The sequence below is a fragment of the Anabrus simplex genome, chromosome 1, assembly GCF_040414725.1.
Source record: "Anabrus simplex isolate iqAnaSimp1 chromosome 1, ASM4041472v1, whole genome shotgun sequence".
NCBI classification, from domain to species: Eukaryota; Metazoa; Arthropoda; class Insecta; order Orthoptera; family Tettigoniidae; genus Anabrus; species Anabrus simplex.
Window position 1 is genome coordinate 1,630,783,327 of NC_090265.1, and position 20,312 is coordinate 1,630,803,638.

General features: G+C 37.9%; 1 protein-coding gene across 1 annotated transcript in view; it reads right to left on the reverse strand.

The window, feature by feature from the left end:
- Positions 1 to 18,968, reverse strand: part of LOC136858613 (uncharacterized) — a 119,594-nt gene extending 100,626 nt beyond the window's left edge. Inside the window, exon 1 of the mRNA XM_067138309.2 lies at positions 18,663 to 18,968. Within this exon, the coding sequence (XP_066994410.2) occupies positions 18,663 to 18,797 (135 nt within the window). The 5' untranslated portion in view covers positions 18,798 to 18,968. The remainder of the gene's footprint in view (positions 1 to 18,662) is intronic.
- Positions 18,969 to 20,312: the final 1,344 nt, after the last annotated feature.

Below are 20,312 nucleotides of genomic sequence, written 5' to 3' on the forward strand. Positions count from 1 at the left end.
TTTTAAGAGGAAGTACAACTAGGCAACCATCCTCTATATAACACTAATCAGAGGGAAAAGTGGAAGGGATCTGACACTTCGAAAAACGAAGGTATCGGCCAAAGAAAGACAAGGGCCACGAAGAGCGTGAAAATGAAAGACTCCCTAGCCCTCGCAAACCTAATAGCGTCGGGGTCGGAAAAGAACAAGAGTTGACCAAGGAAGATCGAATAGGTGAAAGTGAGGAGCCTGGCACAAGTAAGTGGAAGCAATGCCAGGACTCGGCTAAGGGCCCCGTGGTCGCCAACCCACCGTCCACAGTTCAGAGCCCCTGGGACCCTTTTTAGTCGCCTCTTACGACAGGCAGGCGATACCGTGGGTGTCATTCTACCAGGGTCTCATAAACATCACAATCAGTGGGCGTAGCAGCGGAGTGTTGCTCGACGTAGCGTATGGCAATTTCTAAGGCGGCAGCAGCATCTGAATGTGACACTAGTTGTTCATTGTGGTCTTCTTCGTCATCACTCCGTTCCTCATCAACTCCAGATTCTTTCTCCCCATTGCTACAATTTCTTGGTCTGTTTGTAATTGATAACAGTCGGCTTCCATCCACTAGCTAATGTCATTTTATTTGTCGTTTTCTCCTCTATGGGTTCTTAACTACCCTACTGTAATTTTATGGAGTATTTTATTAATGTAATTGCTAAAGAATGGACATTTCAGACTACAGTATGTACGTACTATATTGTAGAAAATACTTTAATCAGACGGCTGAGGCGCTGACCTTCTCACCCCAACTTGGCAGGTTCGATCCTGGCTCAGTCCGGTGGTATTTGAAGGTGCTCAAATACATCAGCCTCGTGTAGGTAGATTTACTGGCACGTAAAAGAAATCCTGCAGGAGAAAATCCCAGCACCTAGGTGTCTAAAAAGTACTTAGCGGGACGTAAAAACAATAACATTGGAAAATATTTTCCGGTTAATCTGAAAATTTCGTAAACCGAACAGACTCCGGTCCCAATCAGTTCGGATTAACTAGACTCTACTGTATAAGGAATGATCTTAATTGGGGTAATCAATTAATGAGGTTGTAAACAAAGGTAATAGATATCTTCACATGGTTATGACAGTATTTAGGGGGTTGCAGTAAGGATGTAAAGGAGAAGGCATATATAAGTTTCTGGTAAGACCCCAACTAGAGTATAGTTCCAGTGTATGGGATAAACACCAGGATTACTTGATATGAGAAATGGAAAAGATCCAAAGGAATGCAGCACGATTTGTTCTTGGTGATTTCCAATGAAAGAGTAGTGTTACAAAAATGTTGCAATCTTTGGGCTGGGATGTCCTGGGAGTCAAGCCGCTCGATTAAGCAGTATGGTCCGAGCTGTCAGTGAAGAAATGACGTGGAATAACATAATAAGCTTGAGTGGGGTTTTTATAAGTAGGAAAGATCATATCATAAAGATAAAATTGGAATTCAAGAGGACAAATTAGGGCAAATATTGAGTTATAGGATGAGGAATAAGGGATTGGAATAATTTAATAAGGGGAATTAGGGCAAATATTGAGTTATAGGATGAGGAATAAGGGATTAGAATAATTTATCAAGGGGAATGTTTGATAAATGTCATTGCAAACATTTAACAAAAAGCTAAATAAACAACTCCTGGCCAACAGCCCTAAATACAGATCAATGATGACTGATTGATTGAAGTTTACAAGCAGTGCTCACTGCATCTTTCTACTACGGATTTCACTTTTCCCAATCTTTACACATAAGTGTTCTTTGGCATACCCTAGCCATTTCTATTAAAGAATCCATTGATGCTACGCAGTCTCCTTCTATATCCTGAACCTGCTTACTGTTTATTCTTTGGAACTTTTCACTAATCTTTTACACGTACTTCTTCCTCTGGGGATTCTCTACCATTATCCATCTGCAAACATTTAACTTTCTCTATCCTAAGCCATACGCAATGACAAAAAAGGAGAGAATATGTCAGTCTTTAATCTATACTAATATTATAAAGAGGAAAAAATTGTATATTTGTAACGGATAGACTCAAAAACTACTGTAGATTAGATAATGGTCTGTATCATCGAGAAATCCCTGGAATGCCTGTACAGTTGATGAGTACTGTATGTGTACCCGGGCCACAATATTAAACTCGGGCCAGACAATCAGACAGCAGAGATTACCAGCAAATTATCAGGAGATTCAGAGGGAAACAGGAGTCATAGATGTGATAGAACGAGTGACAATAGTCTGGTCATGTCGCAGGATGTGATAACAAATAGAAATAGTGTGCTGTACAATGGAATTCAAAGTTTATTATGGATTTAGTGCCTCTTTTTCTTCTTAAAACTTGGGCGAGACAATCAGACAGCAGAGATTACCAGCAGATTATCAGGAGATTCGGAGGGAAACAGAAGTCATAGATGTGATAGAATGAGTGACAATAGACTGGCCATGTCACAAGATGTGACAAATAGAAATAATGTGCTGTACAGTGGAATTCAAAATCTGTTATGGATTTAGTGCCCCTTTTTCTTCTTCTCTAGCCTTTCAACATATAATGCCCTGAACATAGGCCTCTTCCAACTTTTTCCATATTGTTTTCTGCTGGGCAGTTTCAATCCAGTTTCTCCCCACATGACGCTGGATATTTTCTTCCCACCTTGTTTGGGTTTGGCCAACTTTCCTTTGTGAATCGTGCAATCTCCACAGTACAGATCTGGGCCATTTTTGTCACCTCCTTACCATCAGTTCCTTACCAATTTGTCTATCTAAACAGCTCCATCATGACTCTGCAAGTCAAAACTCACTTTATTTTCTCATTTACCGATAAAATAGCTCCTACGTCCGAAAGTTTATATGCAATGACAAAAAAAGGAGAGAAAATGTCATAGTCTTTAATCTATACTAATATTATAAAGAGGAAAAATTTGTATATTTGTAACGGATAGACTCAAAAACTACTGAACCGATTTTAAAAATTACATCACCTATAGAATTCTACATTGCCAGTGAGTAACATGGGCTGAATTTTATTTCCAAAACAATTCAGGGGGGGGGGGAGAATTGGGGGGAGATATAAAAATAATAGGCTAATATAGGCGAAATCGAATTTGTCGTACAAGGACGAGACAAAGCTCATTTATTCCCCTTGACGCATGACGCAAAGAACAAAACTCGGTAAGCCCTACGGGTATAGATGTTGATTCCCATAGGGAATCTGATATTTGTTCCGAATGAGTACGGGCCCGAAAACCATGTTTTAAGGTCCTAAAACCAACCGTTATGGAGATATTGGCACCACACTACCACTGTTCTAGGAATCAGATAAAGAAATGAACTGCCGTACCCATGGCAACACCAGCTCCAGGATTCTACAGCAGCAAAATTATCTACAATATATAACAAAAACCTAACATTACAAACATGAAAATTGGTATTTGAAATTTCCTTTAAAATAAAAGAACACAAATTGTTTTGTTTTCAGAAAATCCACTTAAGGGGTTAGGGAGGGGGGTAAAAAGAAGTGAGGAAGGAGTTGAATTCTTTATATGAGGATTCATATACAGTATCACAGAAACTGAAGATGTTACACACGTTAAAATTAGTACTTGGAATCTCCCTTAAAAATAAATGAACACACTTTTATTGGAAAAATCCACTTAAGGGGGTGAAAAGAATAAAAATGCGGGTGAATTTTTAAAATGAGTATCTTCTTCTTCTACCGCTTTGCCCATACCTGTGGGGTTGCGGGTGCGAACTGTGTCGCAAATGTGGATTTGACCCTGTTTTACGGCTGGATGCCCTTCCTGATGCCAACCCTATTTGTAGGGATGTAATTACCATTGCATGTTCCTGTTGTGGTTGGTAATGTGGTGTGTTGAGTGAATATGAAGAGGAGAGTGTTGGGACAAACACAAACAACCTGTCCCCAAGCCAGATGAATTAATCACACACGATTAAAATCCCCGACCCAACCCGGAATCAAACGCGGAACCCTGTGAACCGAAGGCCTCAACGCTGACCGCTCAGTCAAGGAGTGGGGCAGTTTTTTTTAATTTTTTTTTTTGCTATTGGCTTTACGTCGTACCGACACAGATATGTCTTATGGCGACGATGGAACAGGAAAGGCCTAGGAATGGGAAGGAAGTGGCCGTGGCCTTAATTAAGGAACAGCCCCAGCATTTGCCTGGTGTGAAAATGGGAAACCACAAAAAACCATCTTCAGGGCTGCCGACAGTGGGGTTCGAACCCACTATCTCTCGAATACTGGATAATGGCCGCACTTAAGCGACTGCAGCTATCGAGCTCGGTTGGGGCAGTTTTTAAAATGAGTATATCTACAGTATATCTCATAAACTTAACATGTTACAGACATGAAAATTGGTATTTGTAGTCTCCTTTAAAAATAAAGAAACACGTACTTATTTGATATAGATGTTGCAGATGATGTTATACTGTATAGAGTAGTAAATAAGTTACTGGATTGTGAGCAACTACAAAAGGACCTATATAATATTGTGAAATGGACAACAGATAATGGTATGATGGTAAACAAGATGGAAAGTCAGGTTGTAGGTTTCACCACGAGGTCCAATAACGGATCATTTATATTGGTATTACGTACTTATTTTTCAGAAAATCAACTTAAGCTGGAGATCGAAGATAAGTGAAGAAGGAGTTGAATTCTCTTTATGAGGATACTTATATCTCAAAAACTAAGATGTTACAGGCGTGAAAATTGGAATCTCCTTTAGAAATAAAGAAACCCTTCTTTTTTTCGACTTAAAAGGACTGTTTCTCACATGTATAGTTCCATGTCACATGTTACAGAGTTAGCTCTGCCAGTAGCTTGGTCATCTTAGCCCCAAAAGGCAATGCCACAAACGTGGTTTACAAAGAGGTTCTGAGGTAAATGAAATGCAATTTTTCGGCAAGTTTTTAACCTTTAGGGATTTTCAGATAATGGCTTAGTGCAGTACCGAGGAACAATATTAATTTTTATCAACTAACGAAATCATCACAAGCAAAGCCATGGGTAACAGCTATTAATAATATTATAAAAAAGAAAAATTTGTATATTTGTTTGTAATGGATAGACTCAAAAACTACTGAACCAATTTTAAAAATTACTTCACCTACAGAAATTTACATTGACAGTGAGTAACATGGGGTGTATCTTATTTTAAAAGCAATTTTACGGCAGGGGTTACGGGTGGGAGATAGAGAATTAATAGGCTAATATAGGCGAAATATAAAATTTGTCGTACAAGGACGAGACGAAGCTCAATTTAAGCCCCTTGATGCAAAGAACAAAACTCGGTAAGCCCTACGGGTGACGAAAATCATTTTTCGTCCTACGGGCCCGAAAACCATGTTTTTAGGCCCTGAAACCAACCGTTATGGAGATATTGGCACCAAACTACCCGTTTTAGGAATCGGATAAAGAAATGAACTTCCATAACCATGGCAAAGGATTCTACAGCAGCAAAATTATCTACAATATATCACAAAAACCTAACATGTTACAAACATGAAAATTGGTATTTGGAATTTCCTTTAAAATAAAACATAAATTTTTGTTTTCAGAAAATCCATTTAAGGGGTTTGGGGGGGGGGGGGGGGATGTAAAGAAGTGAGGAAGGAGTTGAATTCTTTATGCGAGGATACATATTCAGTATTTCAGAAACTGAAGATGTTACAGACGTTAAAATTGGTATTTGGAATCTCCTTTAGAAATTTAAAAAACCTTTATTTTTGACTTAAAAGAGGACTGTTTTTCACCTGTATAGTTCCATGCCCCATGTTCCAGACTTAGCTCTTCCAGTAGCCTAGTCATCTTAGCCCCAAAAGGCAATACCATAAATGTGGTTTACAAAGAGGTTCTGGGGTAAATGAAATGCAATTTTTCGGTGAGTTTTTATACTTTAGGGATTTTCAGATAATATCTTAGTGCAGTACCGAGGAAAAATTCATTTTTATCAAATTACGAAATCCTCGCGAGCGAAGCCGTGGGTAACAGCTAGTCTATACATATAGACACTATGTAGCCATGTGCACAGTTTTTGTGAATATGTCACTGTTGAAAAAGAGTGTTTCAACCTATTCTAAATATTAGTAAAGCAGAACTTCAGTATTGTCTCTGCAGGTGGTAATATATAATTTACGATGTGTAATCTTACCAATCTCATCTCGTATGACATGTAGGAGCCAAACACCTGTCCTAAGTAACAACTTTAATTTTATGCTAAAGTATCATTCACCTACAAACGTTTTCCAAAGTAGACAGGTCAAAAAACAATGCTATTGGCTGATACAAATTCAGCATAATGTCACTCCCAGAATTCAACTCAGATAGCCTATATCTCCTTACCAACTGTGAAACAGTGAAAAGCTGTAATCAATACTTATGAGTGTAAGTTATGCACTATTATTATTAATAATTAGACCAATGGTCCGTCACAAAACAGTGAACCTGCTGAGCGGGCCCACATTTCATTCAAGGGCTCTTTGCTAATCACTGCTGATGTGTTAGACCAACATATTTGTCACTAGCCGGACGTGCACAGAAGTTGAAAACAAGCACTTAAAGAGAGTAGTTACTGGCATATTAAGGAACACCTCTAGGAATACCCCTTTTATTTATATGAGAGAACATTCTTTGTACCTGTAGTTAATAATTAATGTTGAAAATGGAAATTGTGTTTTAAAACAGGATAGACCCAAAGCCAGCTACATAGACAGGCCATAAGGCTCCCCCTCCACCTCGGGCGCTACGTCACACAAGTAGCCGGCCACTTCACTTCTCGCTAGTGACTTTTAGGGTGAGCTGAACCTCGCAGCAGTGAGGCTATCAATGGCCTTGAATGATTTAAAAGTGTGTGAACATTGTGAATTATGCCCATGTCGTGTTGTGTACCTGGTTGTAGAAGTAACTTTGGTTCAAAACCGCCCAATATTTCAGTGTTTAAATTTCCTACTGACTTGGTTTGGAAACAAAAATGGATATTAGCCATCCATCAAACCGAATTAGTCCCTTCAGCAAACTCAGTTGTGCGCATAAAACACTTCGACGAACGTTTTATAATTAGGGAGAAATCTTTTAAAAGACCTGATGTGTCTGTTTTAACTTTAAAACGTAACCATTTAAAACTCTTGAATGATGCTATTCCTACTAAGTTTGGAAACGGGCCTGCTTATCTGTCTAAAAATTCTCCAACACTGAGGGAAACTCCTATTCAAAGACAAGAAGAAATTGATAAACGGGAAGAAGAAAGAACGAAAGCAAGCTGAGAAGAAGAGATATGATCAAGAACTTCAACGACGTTATGGGTAATTTCAATATGAAATGTAAATAAGATTTTCACAAAGTTTTTGTCAATTTTGACAGCCAAAGTCTCAGTATTTTCAAAATGTATATGACTGAGGAAAATATTCCGAAAATTGATACTTCCTTAGCATTAAACGAGGCTCTTGATTTTAAAGGCATAAAGCATGAGATTTTGTTCAATGATAACCCTGAAATGCGTGCATTAAGTGACCGGGGGGGAAGATGTTAAGATGGCCAAATTTGAAAAATGTATATGTAACTTCCTGTTTAGTCCTGCTTGTGACTATAAAGTGACTGTCCATCACAACATAGAAACTGTGAACAAAATAATCTATTAAATTGAAAGTAAAAATGATGACTCTATCATTACTGATAAATTAGAATTATGCAAGGAACAGTTAAACTTAGCCTTTGTTAAGAAAGTATATTACTCCTGTATACTAATAACATGGATGGCTTCAATATTTTTCACATTCCCTGGGGCATGTAAGAAGATAAGACAGTCAACGTTCCTTACAATGCCTCACCCTGTGTATTTACAGTCTTATACTGCAAAACTAGGCACGGGAAATTCGGGTATAAAAGATTCATATTGGAATTACTTGAAAAAGAAACAAATCGTTAAATGAACATGAACGATTTTGTAAAATGTTTTTGGATGAAATCTATGTAAAACCTGAGCGTAGCTATAAAGTTAGGAGGAGTTGCGTTTGGTTAGTAAACGTGGAGAAAAAAACACATTAGCTACAAGTGTACAAAATTCTATATTGTCATCCATTCTTAGAAAAAATAAAGATGTTTCCATGTAATAACCTAACATCACATTTCTTAGAAGAACTAACTTTGTAGGTCCTTAAAGTATCAATCAATCAATCAATCAATCAATCAATCAATCAATCAATCAATCAATCAATCAATCAACCAACCAACCAAACAATCAATACTGATCTGCATTTAGGGCAGCTGCCCAGGTGGCAGATTCCCTATCTGTTGTTTTCCTAGTCTTTTCTTAAATGATTGCAAAGAAATTGGAAATTTATTGAACATCTCCCTTGGTAAGTTATTCCAATCCCTAAATCCCTTACCTATAAACGAATATTTGCCCCAATTTGTCCTCTTGAATTCCAGCTATATCTTCATATTGTGATCTTTCCTACTTTAAAAGACATCACCCAAACATATTTGTCTACTGATGTCATTCCACACCATCTCTCCACTGACAGCTCGGAACATACCGCTTATAATAACAATAAGTTAATTTATTAATTTGACCACCTAATCAATACAATAAGTCTTGTCTTTGTTGATTTACATTGACATGTTAACTAAAATGGTACATGTTTCGCCTTGAATATAGGCATCATCAGTGTTAACTTGAAATAAAATCAGGAACCTGATTTACATATAAATAAAATAAAACTAATTTTTAAAAACATCTTGGAGAGACTTGAACTAAAATTAACATACAGACTTGTACAATGTTGGTTTTAAAGATATTGCAATGAGTAAGGAGTTTACAATTGATGAAAGTATTTGCAATATTGACATGAGAAGGCTAATATTATAATTAAAATTAACAAAGCAACAGTCAGTTATAAACAAGTGGTAAGATTGCTATAAAGTTCAAGTCTCTCCAAGACTTTTTAAAAATTAGTTTTATTTATATGTAAATCAGGTGCCTGATTTTATTTCAAGGTTAAGGCAATGGCTGATGATGCCTATATACAAGGCGAAACATGTACCATTTTAGTTAACATGTCAATGTAAACCAACGAAGACAAGACTTATTGTATTGATTAGGTGGTCAAATTAATAAATTAACTTATTGTTATTATTTCAAATATCATCAATACGGATCAAAAATGATATTTATCACATGTTACATACCACTTATCGAGCAGCACATCACCTTTCTCCCAATTCTTCCCAGCCGATACTTTGCAACAATTTTTGTAACGCTACTCTTTTGTCGGAAATCCGGAAATCACCCAGAACAAATCGAGCTGCTTTTCTTTGTATCTTTTTCCAGTTCTTGAATCATGTAATCCAGGTGAGGGTCTCATACACTGGAACCATACTCTAGTAAGGTAGTATGCAAAATTTCTGATAACAGTGTTAATAGGAAATGTTTGAAAAGCTGTGCAAAAGCAATTTACAGACCACTTTCCAAAATCCATTTGACGAAACACAAAAGATTTTTGTAATGTTTTATACTGTTCATTTATTTAAAATTCTTAAGAAATAATTAGCTTACCCAAGCTGACAACTTACAAACTTCCATGTTCCCTGACTTTGCTAACCCTGAATCAGATAAAAATGTTTTGCTAGTACAGGTCACCTTAAACAGCTACACAGAGAAGAAAGAATAATGTAGTTAAGCTTACTTCTGCCCTGGACGAAGAAGTTTTGCACCCAACTTCTTTAGAGCGACAAAATGGAAACCTTTGTTCTAAGCTGTTCAATGAGAAAAATGTTGCCGCTTTAAGATACTTTTACAACATATAAAATCAAAAAATTATTTCAAAAGAACAGCTGTATTTTTAGAAATCATTCTTCAGTGGTGGATGATTGTTAATATTAAGCATGCTTTCAAAGGCAATTAATTTAATGACCATCCTTATCGTGCAATGTTTTATTTCTGCGCAAGTTTTTAACCTGGGTAATTAGGTGGGATAATCTGCCTGTTCAAGGGGAGATGGAAAACTTACCAATGGTACTCAGCCTTAGTTCACACTATAGAAACAATTTTGGAGTTAGTAAATTTCTTGAAAACAAGTTTAGGATTCAGGTATGTATTGTTAGGGAAATTTCAAACTAACGAATTAGAAGCAAGTCTTGGGCAGACAGGGAAATGAGTGATGCCTGCTACCATACTTCTGAAGCAAGTCCTTGAGTCAGAACAAAAATTAAAAGCCCTAACTGTAATAAATGCATACTCTGCTAAACCCACAGACATCCCTGTTAGTGAAATTTCATTAAGTACGTGGATTGCAAGAGCTCATACTGTAAAATCTTCAAACCTACAGAAATTTAACATTTTGAAATAGTGGAAGTTGAGTGAAATTATGTTATTGTGTCTAAAAAAAATCTGTTAGGTCTAGTTTATATTGTTGTGTTTGAAACATGCAGTGAATGTGGAAGTAGTTTTAAATTTTTTTTTCACAACTGTAATATATTGCAATACATTATTGAATAACTATAGAAAAGTTATCGCAGGCAAACTCACGGCTAAGAAGAAGAAATCCTCAAGTACTGTAAGAACACCCATATATTGCCAAAGAAAAGAAAAATTGATAAACTGAAATCTTAGTCATTGTTAGATAAGTTTTAAGCTGAAGCCCAATTTTTAAGAAAGGTTCCAGACCATTATTGTGAACCGCTATCATGTGTTTTCCTAGTAACATTAAAACTATTTTTATAACGTTCTATGGGTTTCAATCTTTTACGTGAAACTGTGTTCCGTTAAAAATGACAGATGTAAGCTTAATTTTTCATAGAAATGTCTTGAGATAATATTTTACATAAAGTGCCCCGCCAGTTTCTCCCCTACGTAAAACTTGTGTAGTACACAAGCCTAAATAAATCCACAATTGAAGGCGTATTCAATTACATCGGTAAGGTTCAAAAAGTGAACAATACCATGGTGACAGAGAGAGCAGGCCACACACTGCCATGCTGAACGTCGGCCGCTTTCGTGACGTCACGGTCCGAGCCTAGTGGCCTGTCTATCTAGTGCAGCCTTGGTAGAGCCCAGGGTAATTGTAAACAAGGGGTAAATGTAAACAAAAGCAATGAGAATTTAAGACTTTTGATAGAAAAGCTTGGATTGTGGGAATATTAGGATGCTCATGTTGGCTAACATGTCAGAGAATTTTGGTGGCAAATGTCAGCGGCTGTTTGTTTGTGTACAGCCACTTTGTGAATGAGTGTAAAAGAATTTGAGAAACAAATCTGCTTTATCTTCTTTTTGTCTTGGTAACCATTTATGACACATTAAAAACAAATAGTTTCTATGAGTTATGTACCCTAGTTATCATATGTTTCTAAGCTTTACAGATATGCCATAACCTCACTTCATACGTTATGGCTTGTTTACATTTGACCTATACTTTTTGTTGACTGGGGCAATAGTAAATATGTTTTATGGTGGCTCAAGTGATACCTTTTGTACTTTTCATTATTTAAGATGCCAAGGAACTATATTAGAACGAAATCCCCACCCAGGATTTGCAGAATGCCATTGGGGACATCGAAAACCATAACTGCAGTTATCGCGAAGCTGGAGAAAGGCAAGCTGTTCTGATATCTAGCATATATCATTGGATTAAAGGTCAGAAAGTACCAACAACCTAAACTGGAGCTAGAAGAAGCACAGTTCATTCTCCTAAGACAGAAGAAAATATTGTACAGTGATAGCTCATGCAAAAATGGGTTATCCATGTCACAAAGAGGAATTGAAGAACTTAATAGCAAATTATGTGAGAGCTAATAATATTCCTACCCCATTTAAAAATGGTATACCACGCAATGACTGATGGGTGGGGGCAGTAGAATAACACGCACGGTATCCCCTACCCGTCACAAGAGGTGACTAAAAGGGGCCCCAGGGGCTCTGAACTTGGGAGCGTGGGTTAGGAATCATGGGGCCCTTAGCTGAGTCCTGGCACTGCTTCAACTTACTTGTGCCACGCGCCTCGCTTTCATCTTTCCTATTAACCTCCCTTAGTCAACTCTTGTTCTTTTACAACTCCAACAGTATTAAGCACTCGAAGCCTATGGGACTCTTTCATTTTCACGCTCTTCGTGGCCCTTGTCTTTCTTTAGGAGATATCTTCATTTTACGAAGAAAAGATAGGGCTGATCGGGTGGGGAGGGGATCAAATGAGGTGGGTAGGGTTGAGTAAATAATCATAGGGGATTTCATTGTTAGACATGTGGGGAAAGTATGTGTAGGAAAGGGAACAAGGGTAGTGTTATTCGGCCATTAGGTTAAGGCAGATGTTGAGAAAAGCAGAAGGGAAGGAGGAGGAATAGGATAAGGTGACAGCGTCTCACATTGGTACCAACAACATACAACAAGCAAATATAAGTACCAACATAGGTGGAGATGTGTAGAATCTGGTACAGTAAATGCAGCACGGGTGAAGTTTAAGAAAGTGCAGATTGTTATTGGTGGAATACTGTATAGGAGGGATACTGACTGGAAAGTGATTGGGGATTTAAATGAGACTATGGAGTAGGTATGTGGGAAACTGGAAGTGAGATTTCTAGATCCTAATGGGTGAGTAGGAGATAGGGATCTGCGCTCAGATGGCCTTCAGTTAAACTGCAATGGTACGTATAAGTAAGGAAATTTGTTTAGAAGGGTTATAAGGAGGTATATTCAGGGAAACAGGGTAGTCTAGGAAGCGGTGATATGGGTACAGAGATCTGGAAGTCAAGCAGGGATGACATAAATGTGTTAGTGTTGAACTGTAGTTAAGTACTGTAAAGAAAGAAATAGAATTAAGTCATTTAATAGATATATATGAGGGGCGTTCAATATATAAGGCAAAACATTTTATTTCTCGGCCAACTTTGGTTTTAAAAATTTTAATTCAGTTTGGGACATCTTTGAATATTCCCGCTTCATCCTGTACCGGTAGTTTAATTAATGTGCGATAGGTGGCAGCACTATGACTAGCCTTCAAAATAGTGTCTGTAACGGAGGTGCGTACTAAACAGAGAGTAGTTATTGAGTTTCTTTTGGTGGAAAACCAGGGCATCACAGATATTCATAAGTGCTTGTAGAATGTCTACAGAGACCCGGCAGTGGATAAAAGCATGGTGAGTCATTGGACGAGGCGTGTTTTATCATTTCAACAAGGTCGAGCAAACCTGTCTGATCTCCCGTGTGCCGGCCAGCCGCACACGTCTGTGACGCCTCCAACGATGGAACATGCGGACACCCTTATTTGAGGTGATCAATGGATCACGGTCAAACACCTTGTTGCTGAACTTGACGTCTCTCTCACGCAAGTCTGTGCACCCGACAGGAGCTCACAAAACTGTTCTTCCTCATCCACCCTACAGCCCGGATCTCGCACCATCTGACTTCCATCTGTTTGGACCAAAGAAGTATACACTCCGCAGGAAGCACTACATGGATGATGGGGAAGATATTGATGCAACACAATGCTGGCTCCAATATCGACCAGCTGAGTGGTACCATGCAGGCGTACAGGCCCTCACATTACGATGGCATAAGGCTGTATCATTGAACAGAGATTATGCTGAAAAATAGGGTACTGCAGCAAAAGGATTGGGAAATAACATGTTGCATTTGAATCCTCAATAAAATCAACCACCTTTTAGAAAAAAATGTGTTGTATTATAATGAACTACCTTTGTACGTACCAGATATTGTAATAGGAGAAATTATATAATGGATGCAGAAATTTTTTCTCATGGAATTGGAGTGTTTCTCACAGAGAAAGGATAGGAATGTTAGAAGGGTGGTATTCATTCCGCCGAAAGAAGAATTTGTAAGCTACAAAATAGTTAAAGATGACAAACATGAAATTCTAGGTGTAAGGCTCATTTCTAAAGATAAGAGGCAACTTAATGTCTTTGAAGTGTACAGACCGGGTAAGGGTAGCGCTGAAACTGATTTGGAATTATTTGATAAGATAACCAACTTTGTGGGAAATGATATGGAGAGGAATGTGATTGTAGCGGGTGATCTCAATTTACCAAAAGTCAATCGGAAAGGTAATGCGAACGACAAGAAGCATGACCAAAAATGACAAATAAGTTAATATGGGAAGGACAGCTAATTCAGAAAGTGATGGAACCAACTAGAGGGAAAAATATCTGGACGTGATGCTGGTAAAACCAGACGAACTCTATAAATAAATCGAAGTAGTAGGTGGTATTAACGATCACAAAGCTGTTTTTGTTGTAGTTAAAAATAAGTAGAAAGGAGGGTCTTAACACTAGGATTATTAAGCAGTACCAGGCTGATAAAAAAGACATGAGGGAGTTATTAAAAAGGAACTATGATCAGTGGAAAACAGTAAATAAAAATGTAAATAGACTGTGGAATGGGTTTAAAGCAATTGTTGAGGTATGTGAAAACAGCTCAGTACCTTTAAAAGTGGTAGGTTATGATAAAGACACACTATATTATAACAGAGAAGTGAAGAGACTAAGAAGGAGGTGCAAGCTGGAAAGAGATGAGTTAGAAATGGCTGTGGAATTAAGGAGAAATTGAAGGAACATAACTTACTTTGAAATTGAATCTAACAAAGGAGGCAGCTAAGGATAACATGATGGCAAGCATAATCGGCAGTCATAAAAATTTCAGTGAAAAATGGAAGGGTATGTATAGGTGCTTTAAGGCAGAAACAGGTTCCAAGAAGGACATTCCAGGAATTTTTAATGAACAAGGGGAATGTGTATGCAAGGATCTTCAGAAGGCAGAAGTATTCAGTCAGCAGTACGTAAGGATTGTTCGTTACAAAGATAATGTCCAGACAGAGGAGGTGACTAACACTAAAGGAATATTAAAAAATAACGACATTTACAATAAGATACAAAAGTTGAAAACTAGAAAAGCAACTGGAATTGATAAGATTCCTGGGGATCTACTGAAGACAATGGGTTGGGTTATAGATATAGTACTATAGCTGAAGTAGTTATGTGATTATTGTTTGCATGAAGGAGCTATACCAAATGAATGGAGAGTTGCTATAGTAGCCCCTGTCTAAAAAGGAAAAGGTGATAAGACATAAATTACAGGCCAGTGAGTTTGACATGCATTGCATGTAAGCTTTGGGAAAGCATTCTTTCTGATTAAATTACATATGTTCGCAAAATTAAAAACTGGTTCTCTTTTTGTTTTTGCTAGTTGCTTTACGTCGCAACGACACAGATAGGTTTTATGGCAACGATGGGACAGGGAAGGGCTAGGAGTGGGAAGGAAGCGATCGTGGCCTTAATTAAGGTACAGCCCCAGCATTTGCCTGGTGTGAAAATGGGAAACCACGGAAAACCATTTTCAGGGCTGCCGACAGTGGGGTTCGAACCTACTATCTCCCGAATACTGGATACTGGCTGCACTTAAGCGACTGCAGCTATCGAGCTCGGTAATAACTGGTTCAATAGAAGGCAGTTTGGGTTTAGAAAAGGTTATTCCACTGAAGCTCAACTTGTAGGATTCCAGCAATATATAGCAGATATCTTGAATTCAGGAGGTCAAATTGACTGTATCGCTAATGACCTATCTAAGGCTTTTGATAGTGGCAAAAGATTTACAAAGATCGATGCCATGAACAAATATCATTTTTTTTAAAAAGCTTTTGATAGGGTAGATCACTGGAGACAACTAACAAAAATAAGAGCTGTTGGACTAGACAAAAGAGTAACTGAATGGGTGACTATATTTCTAGAAAATAGAACTCAGAGAATTAGAGTATGCAAAGTTTTATCTGACCCTGTAATAATTAAGAGGGGAATTCCTCAAGGCAATATTATTGGACCTTTATGTTTTCTTACATATATATATATACATATAAAAATGATATGGGGAAAGAACTGGAATCAGAGATAAAGGTTTTTGCGGATGATGTTATTGTGTACATAGTAATGAATAAGTTGCAAGATTGTGAGCAACTACAAAATGATCTCGATAATGTTGTAGATGGACAGTACGCAATGGTATGATGATAAACGGGGTTAAAGTCAGGTTGTGAGTTTTACAAATAGGAAAAGTTCTCTCAGTTTTAATTGCTGCGTTGATGGGGTGAAAGTTTCTTATGGGGATCATTGCAAGTACCTAAGTGTTAATATAAGGAAAAATCTTCATTGGGGTAATCATATAAATGGGATTGTAAATAAAGGGTACAGATCTCTGTACATGCTTATAAGGGTATTTAGGGGTTGTAGAAAGGATGTAAAGGAGACGGCATATAAGTCTTTGGTAAGACCCCAACCAGCGTATGGTTCCAACGTACGGAGCCCTCACCAGAATTACTTGATTCAAGAACTCGTAAAAATCCAAAGAAAAGCAGCTCGATTTGTTCTGGGTGATATCCGACAAAAGAGTAGTGTTACAAAGTTTAGGCTGGGAAGACTTGGGAGAAAGGAGACGAGCTGCTTGAATAAGTAGTATGTACTGAGCTGTCAGTGCAGAGATTGCATGGAATGACATTAGTAGACGAATAAGTTTAAGTGATGTCTTTAAAAGTAGTAAAGATCACAATATGAAGATAAAGTTGCAATTCAAAGAGATAAACTGGGGCAAATATTTGTTGATAGGAAGGGGAGTTAGGGATTGTAATAACTTACCACAGGAGATGTTCAATAAATTTCCAATTTCTTTGCACTCATTTAAGAAAAGGCTAGGAAAACAACACATAGGGAATCTGCCACCTGAGCGACTGCCCCAAATGCAGAGCAGTACTGAATTATGAGCAACTGATGAACTATTTTCTTTCTCTGATTAGTGTTGTATAGAGGATGATTGCCTCGTAGTACTTCCCCTTAAAACAATAATCACCACCATCGCGATGATTGGTACTGAGATTTCATGAATCAGAATTCACAGGTTTCCTTAGAAAGCCTGAATATCTTCAGGAACCATGAATGGTAGAAATATATCATGTTGTGTACTCTTTTTATTATGAATTAGATTCCTTACATGAAAGTATCAGTGTTAAAGGGAATCTCAGCAAGGCTGTGTTTATCTTTAATGCAGATGAATCCATTTTAGAAAGTGATCCAACAAAACTGAGGGCCACTAGGGAGAAAGGAAATCATTTGAATCGAGTGTCAGGTGATTCCGGGCAGGAAAACACCACAGTTCTGGTGTTGCAGCAGATGGCACGACTTTGCCGCCACTGATAGTTTTTATAAGGGAACAGCAGTTCAAAGACGTTGAACAGCAGAAGATGCATTTCCCAGTACCTACGTAGGGAACTTCAAGAGAGAACAAACAAACGGATGAACCTGTGTTCTTAACTGGTTTGTGAATGTATTTATTCCATGTGTTCAACAGTTATGTGAACAAAAGAACTTACCAGGCCACAAAGCATTGCTTATACCTGACGGACACGTCAGCCGCATTAGCCTTTGTGTAACTGAAGAAGTGACTTCCTCAAAAATTCATCTTACTAAATTGCCCAGTCACTTAACTGGCAACTTGCAACCCCTTCAAGTGCGTGCATTTCATTTCTACAGCTACACTGTAACAGCCGCCTCTCAAAGGATGTACGTGTAAACAGGTGGGGGTAAATGTAGTGCATTTATAAAACATTGAGTGCGCTGGTAACATCAGCATAAAGACACAGAGATGTATTACTCGCACACTTTTTAGTGATAGATGGCAAGCCTAGTGCTAAATCGGTAGACCTCAGTTATCTTCGAGATTCGTATTGACAACCTTTGAAACACAAACTATGAAACGCTTATGCATCGCTGTGCGATATCTGGCATACACTTTACGTGCCTAGTACTGTTTTTGTTTACACAGCAATGCCAAACTATAGAATTCATGCTAGGAACAAGATTCGCATCAAGAAATGTGAAATATAATATGTGTGTGACACAGTTGTTGGCTTAAGATAATAAAGGTTTAGAAAATTCATATCAATCGATCATATTATAGATTCAATTCAGATTTCATTTCCATTCAGTTGGCAGTATTAACGGAACCAAGAGAGCTCCCTCCCTCCTTACTCCTCATCCATCTATAAAAATCTATCACTAAAAAGTCTGCGAGTAATATACTCTCTGGAGAGAACAGCTGTTCTTCTCATTGGGTCTTTCAATGTAGTATTGCTGTACAGCAAATATATATCCAAATAAAATAATGTTAAGTATTGAAAAGATATATTTAGTAGTGTGTTCAGAACATAACAGTAAATGCAAACAACAAATTAAACAATGAAATAGTAAAGATGTGTACCTGGAACACTATTTATGTATAAAACAAAGGTGTAGAAATAAAAATTATTGTTTATGATTGATGCTAATTAGTACTGACGACCGTATGGAGTAAAATACATCAAGATAAGTAGAAAGTGTTTATATTTACCCCCACTCAACCCTATAATGTTAAAAATGGCTGGGAAACAGAATTTTGTCCTCGAAGGGAATTACAAGTGAACTCAATGACCACACAATCGTACAAGAAAGTGTTTTCTATAAGTTGCATGGGACGAGAGTACAACATTCATCATTTAATTATGCAGCACGGGAGTTCTGCAATGCAGCTTCATGTTTCATGAAATGCTATAGTATATATGCCAGTGTTTCTTTAACAGCGTACATTTCACGAACATATAAGAATACTCACAATTATTGGAAGACATGAGCGAATTTTGAATAGAATCTGTCGTTGCTCGCCTTCTTTATCAAATATATGCATTCGAACGCCACTTCTCAAAGTACAAAGCCGGCATACTTCAGTAACACTAAATTCTTCTGTCATATTTGCACCAAAATACAGTACCGTTAACAGTTATTTCCGACTTGAGAATATGATCCACATTAATATGTACCGTAATATATAAAAGAAAGCTTATATTACGCTATTAAGAATCTGACAAAACTCATATAAATAAATTATTCAAAATTAAGGGATAACTGCTGAATGTATACAGTACATCTTATCCTCTTCTTCTTCTTCTTCTTCTTGGGATTTTCTTGGGCGCTGCTAAAAAGCCATTACCCAGTCGCAACTGTTCTTCTTCTTCCTCTCCTTCTTGGTTAGTTGTTGGACATCGTCGTAAGACGCTACGTCCAGTCACTGGTTTGCCGGTTAATTAATGTCTGGGATAGGTGCCAACATTAGAAGAAAGTAATACACTACGAAAGAGGAGGGTTAGCTATGTAATGAAGCGAATTGCAGCAGGTAATGATGAAACTTAGGAAAATACCAATGATATATAGGCTAAACTATCAGGGCATAACACAAAAACACTGGGGCACAGGGTTCTAATTCTTCACGTCTGTGTGGTCTGTCACGACGCCTTAATACAAACGAACAAGACCGGACCACAAATAAGGGTTAGTATGTGCAAGTCCGTACCTAGAGGAAAGGAAAAGGTTACAAATGGATGTTACCTGTAACTAAAAAATTGATGATTAAGTCTACAACGTGAAAAGTCGGTGAGAACACTACACACGAAACGTTTAACGGCAGTTGGTAACCCGCATAAACAAAGCTTACCTATGAATTCGCGACGGTGATGTTCATATGTCTGACAGTGAAAAAAGATGGGAGTTACAGTACTGACTGCTCGGCCACATGGACATAAGGTACTTTCAAGAAGAGTAAGGCGATAGAGATGTGTAGGCGTACAGATATTATTTAGGCGGAGTCGGATGAGTGTAGAATGCTCCTACAATTCTATTGCAATATCCGTATGTTTTACTTGGAAGGAGTGGAGTGTCCCAATAGAAGAAGAATCTCATCCTGTAATGCCTTTATCCGATGCTTCACTTGGACATTTTGTCCCATGTGTTCTATTAACTCTTCAAACATCTTAGAGACGTTGCGACATTTGTCGGTAGAAGTAACATTTGAATTACAGTGTAAAGCCGTGACAGAGGGAGATGCTGATAGTTGTGCGTGGGAATCCGAAGGTTGCCCTTGGGGACTTGACTTCCGTGATGTAGATGCAGGCTCGTTAGGAGTAGCAGGTATCAAACGCACTACGGGAGTGCCAGAATGTTCTGGAACCGTCTTCGGATTACTTATCAAATTCACATATGATGCCCTGTCATAACCTGGTTTAGCGGGTGGGCGGGGAGGGTTACTGACCACCATAGTAAATTTACGCTTTCGAGGGAGAGTTTCTTCCGATTGGGAAGGTCTATTGGGTAAAGGAGGGAAATGTTGTGGCATCAGAAGGGGGTTGGATATGGACTGTAATGGGGCAAAATAGTTTTTCACTTCTAAATATGATTTGTTTTCAACACTCATAATGCGTTTAATTTCTTC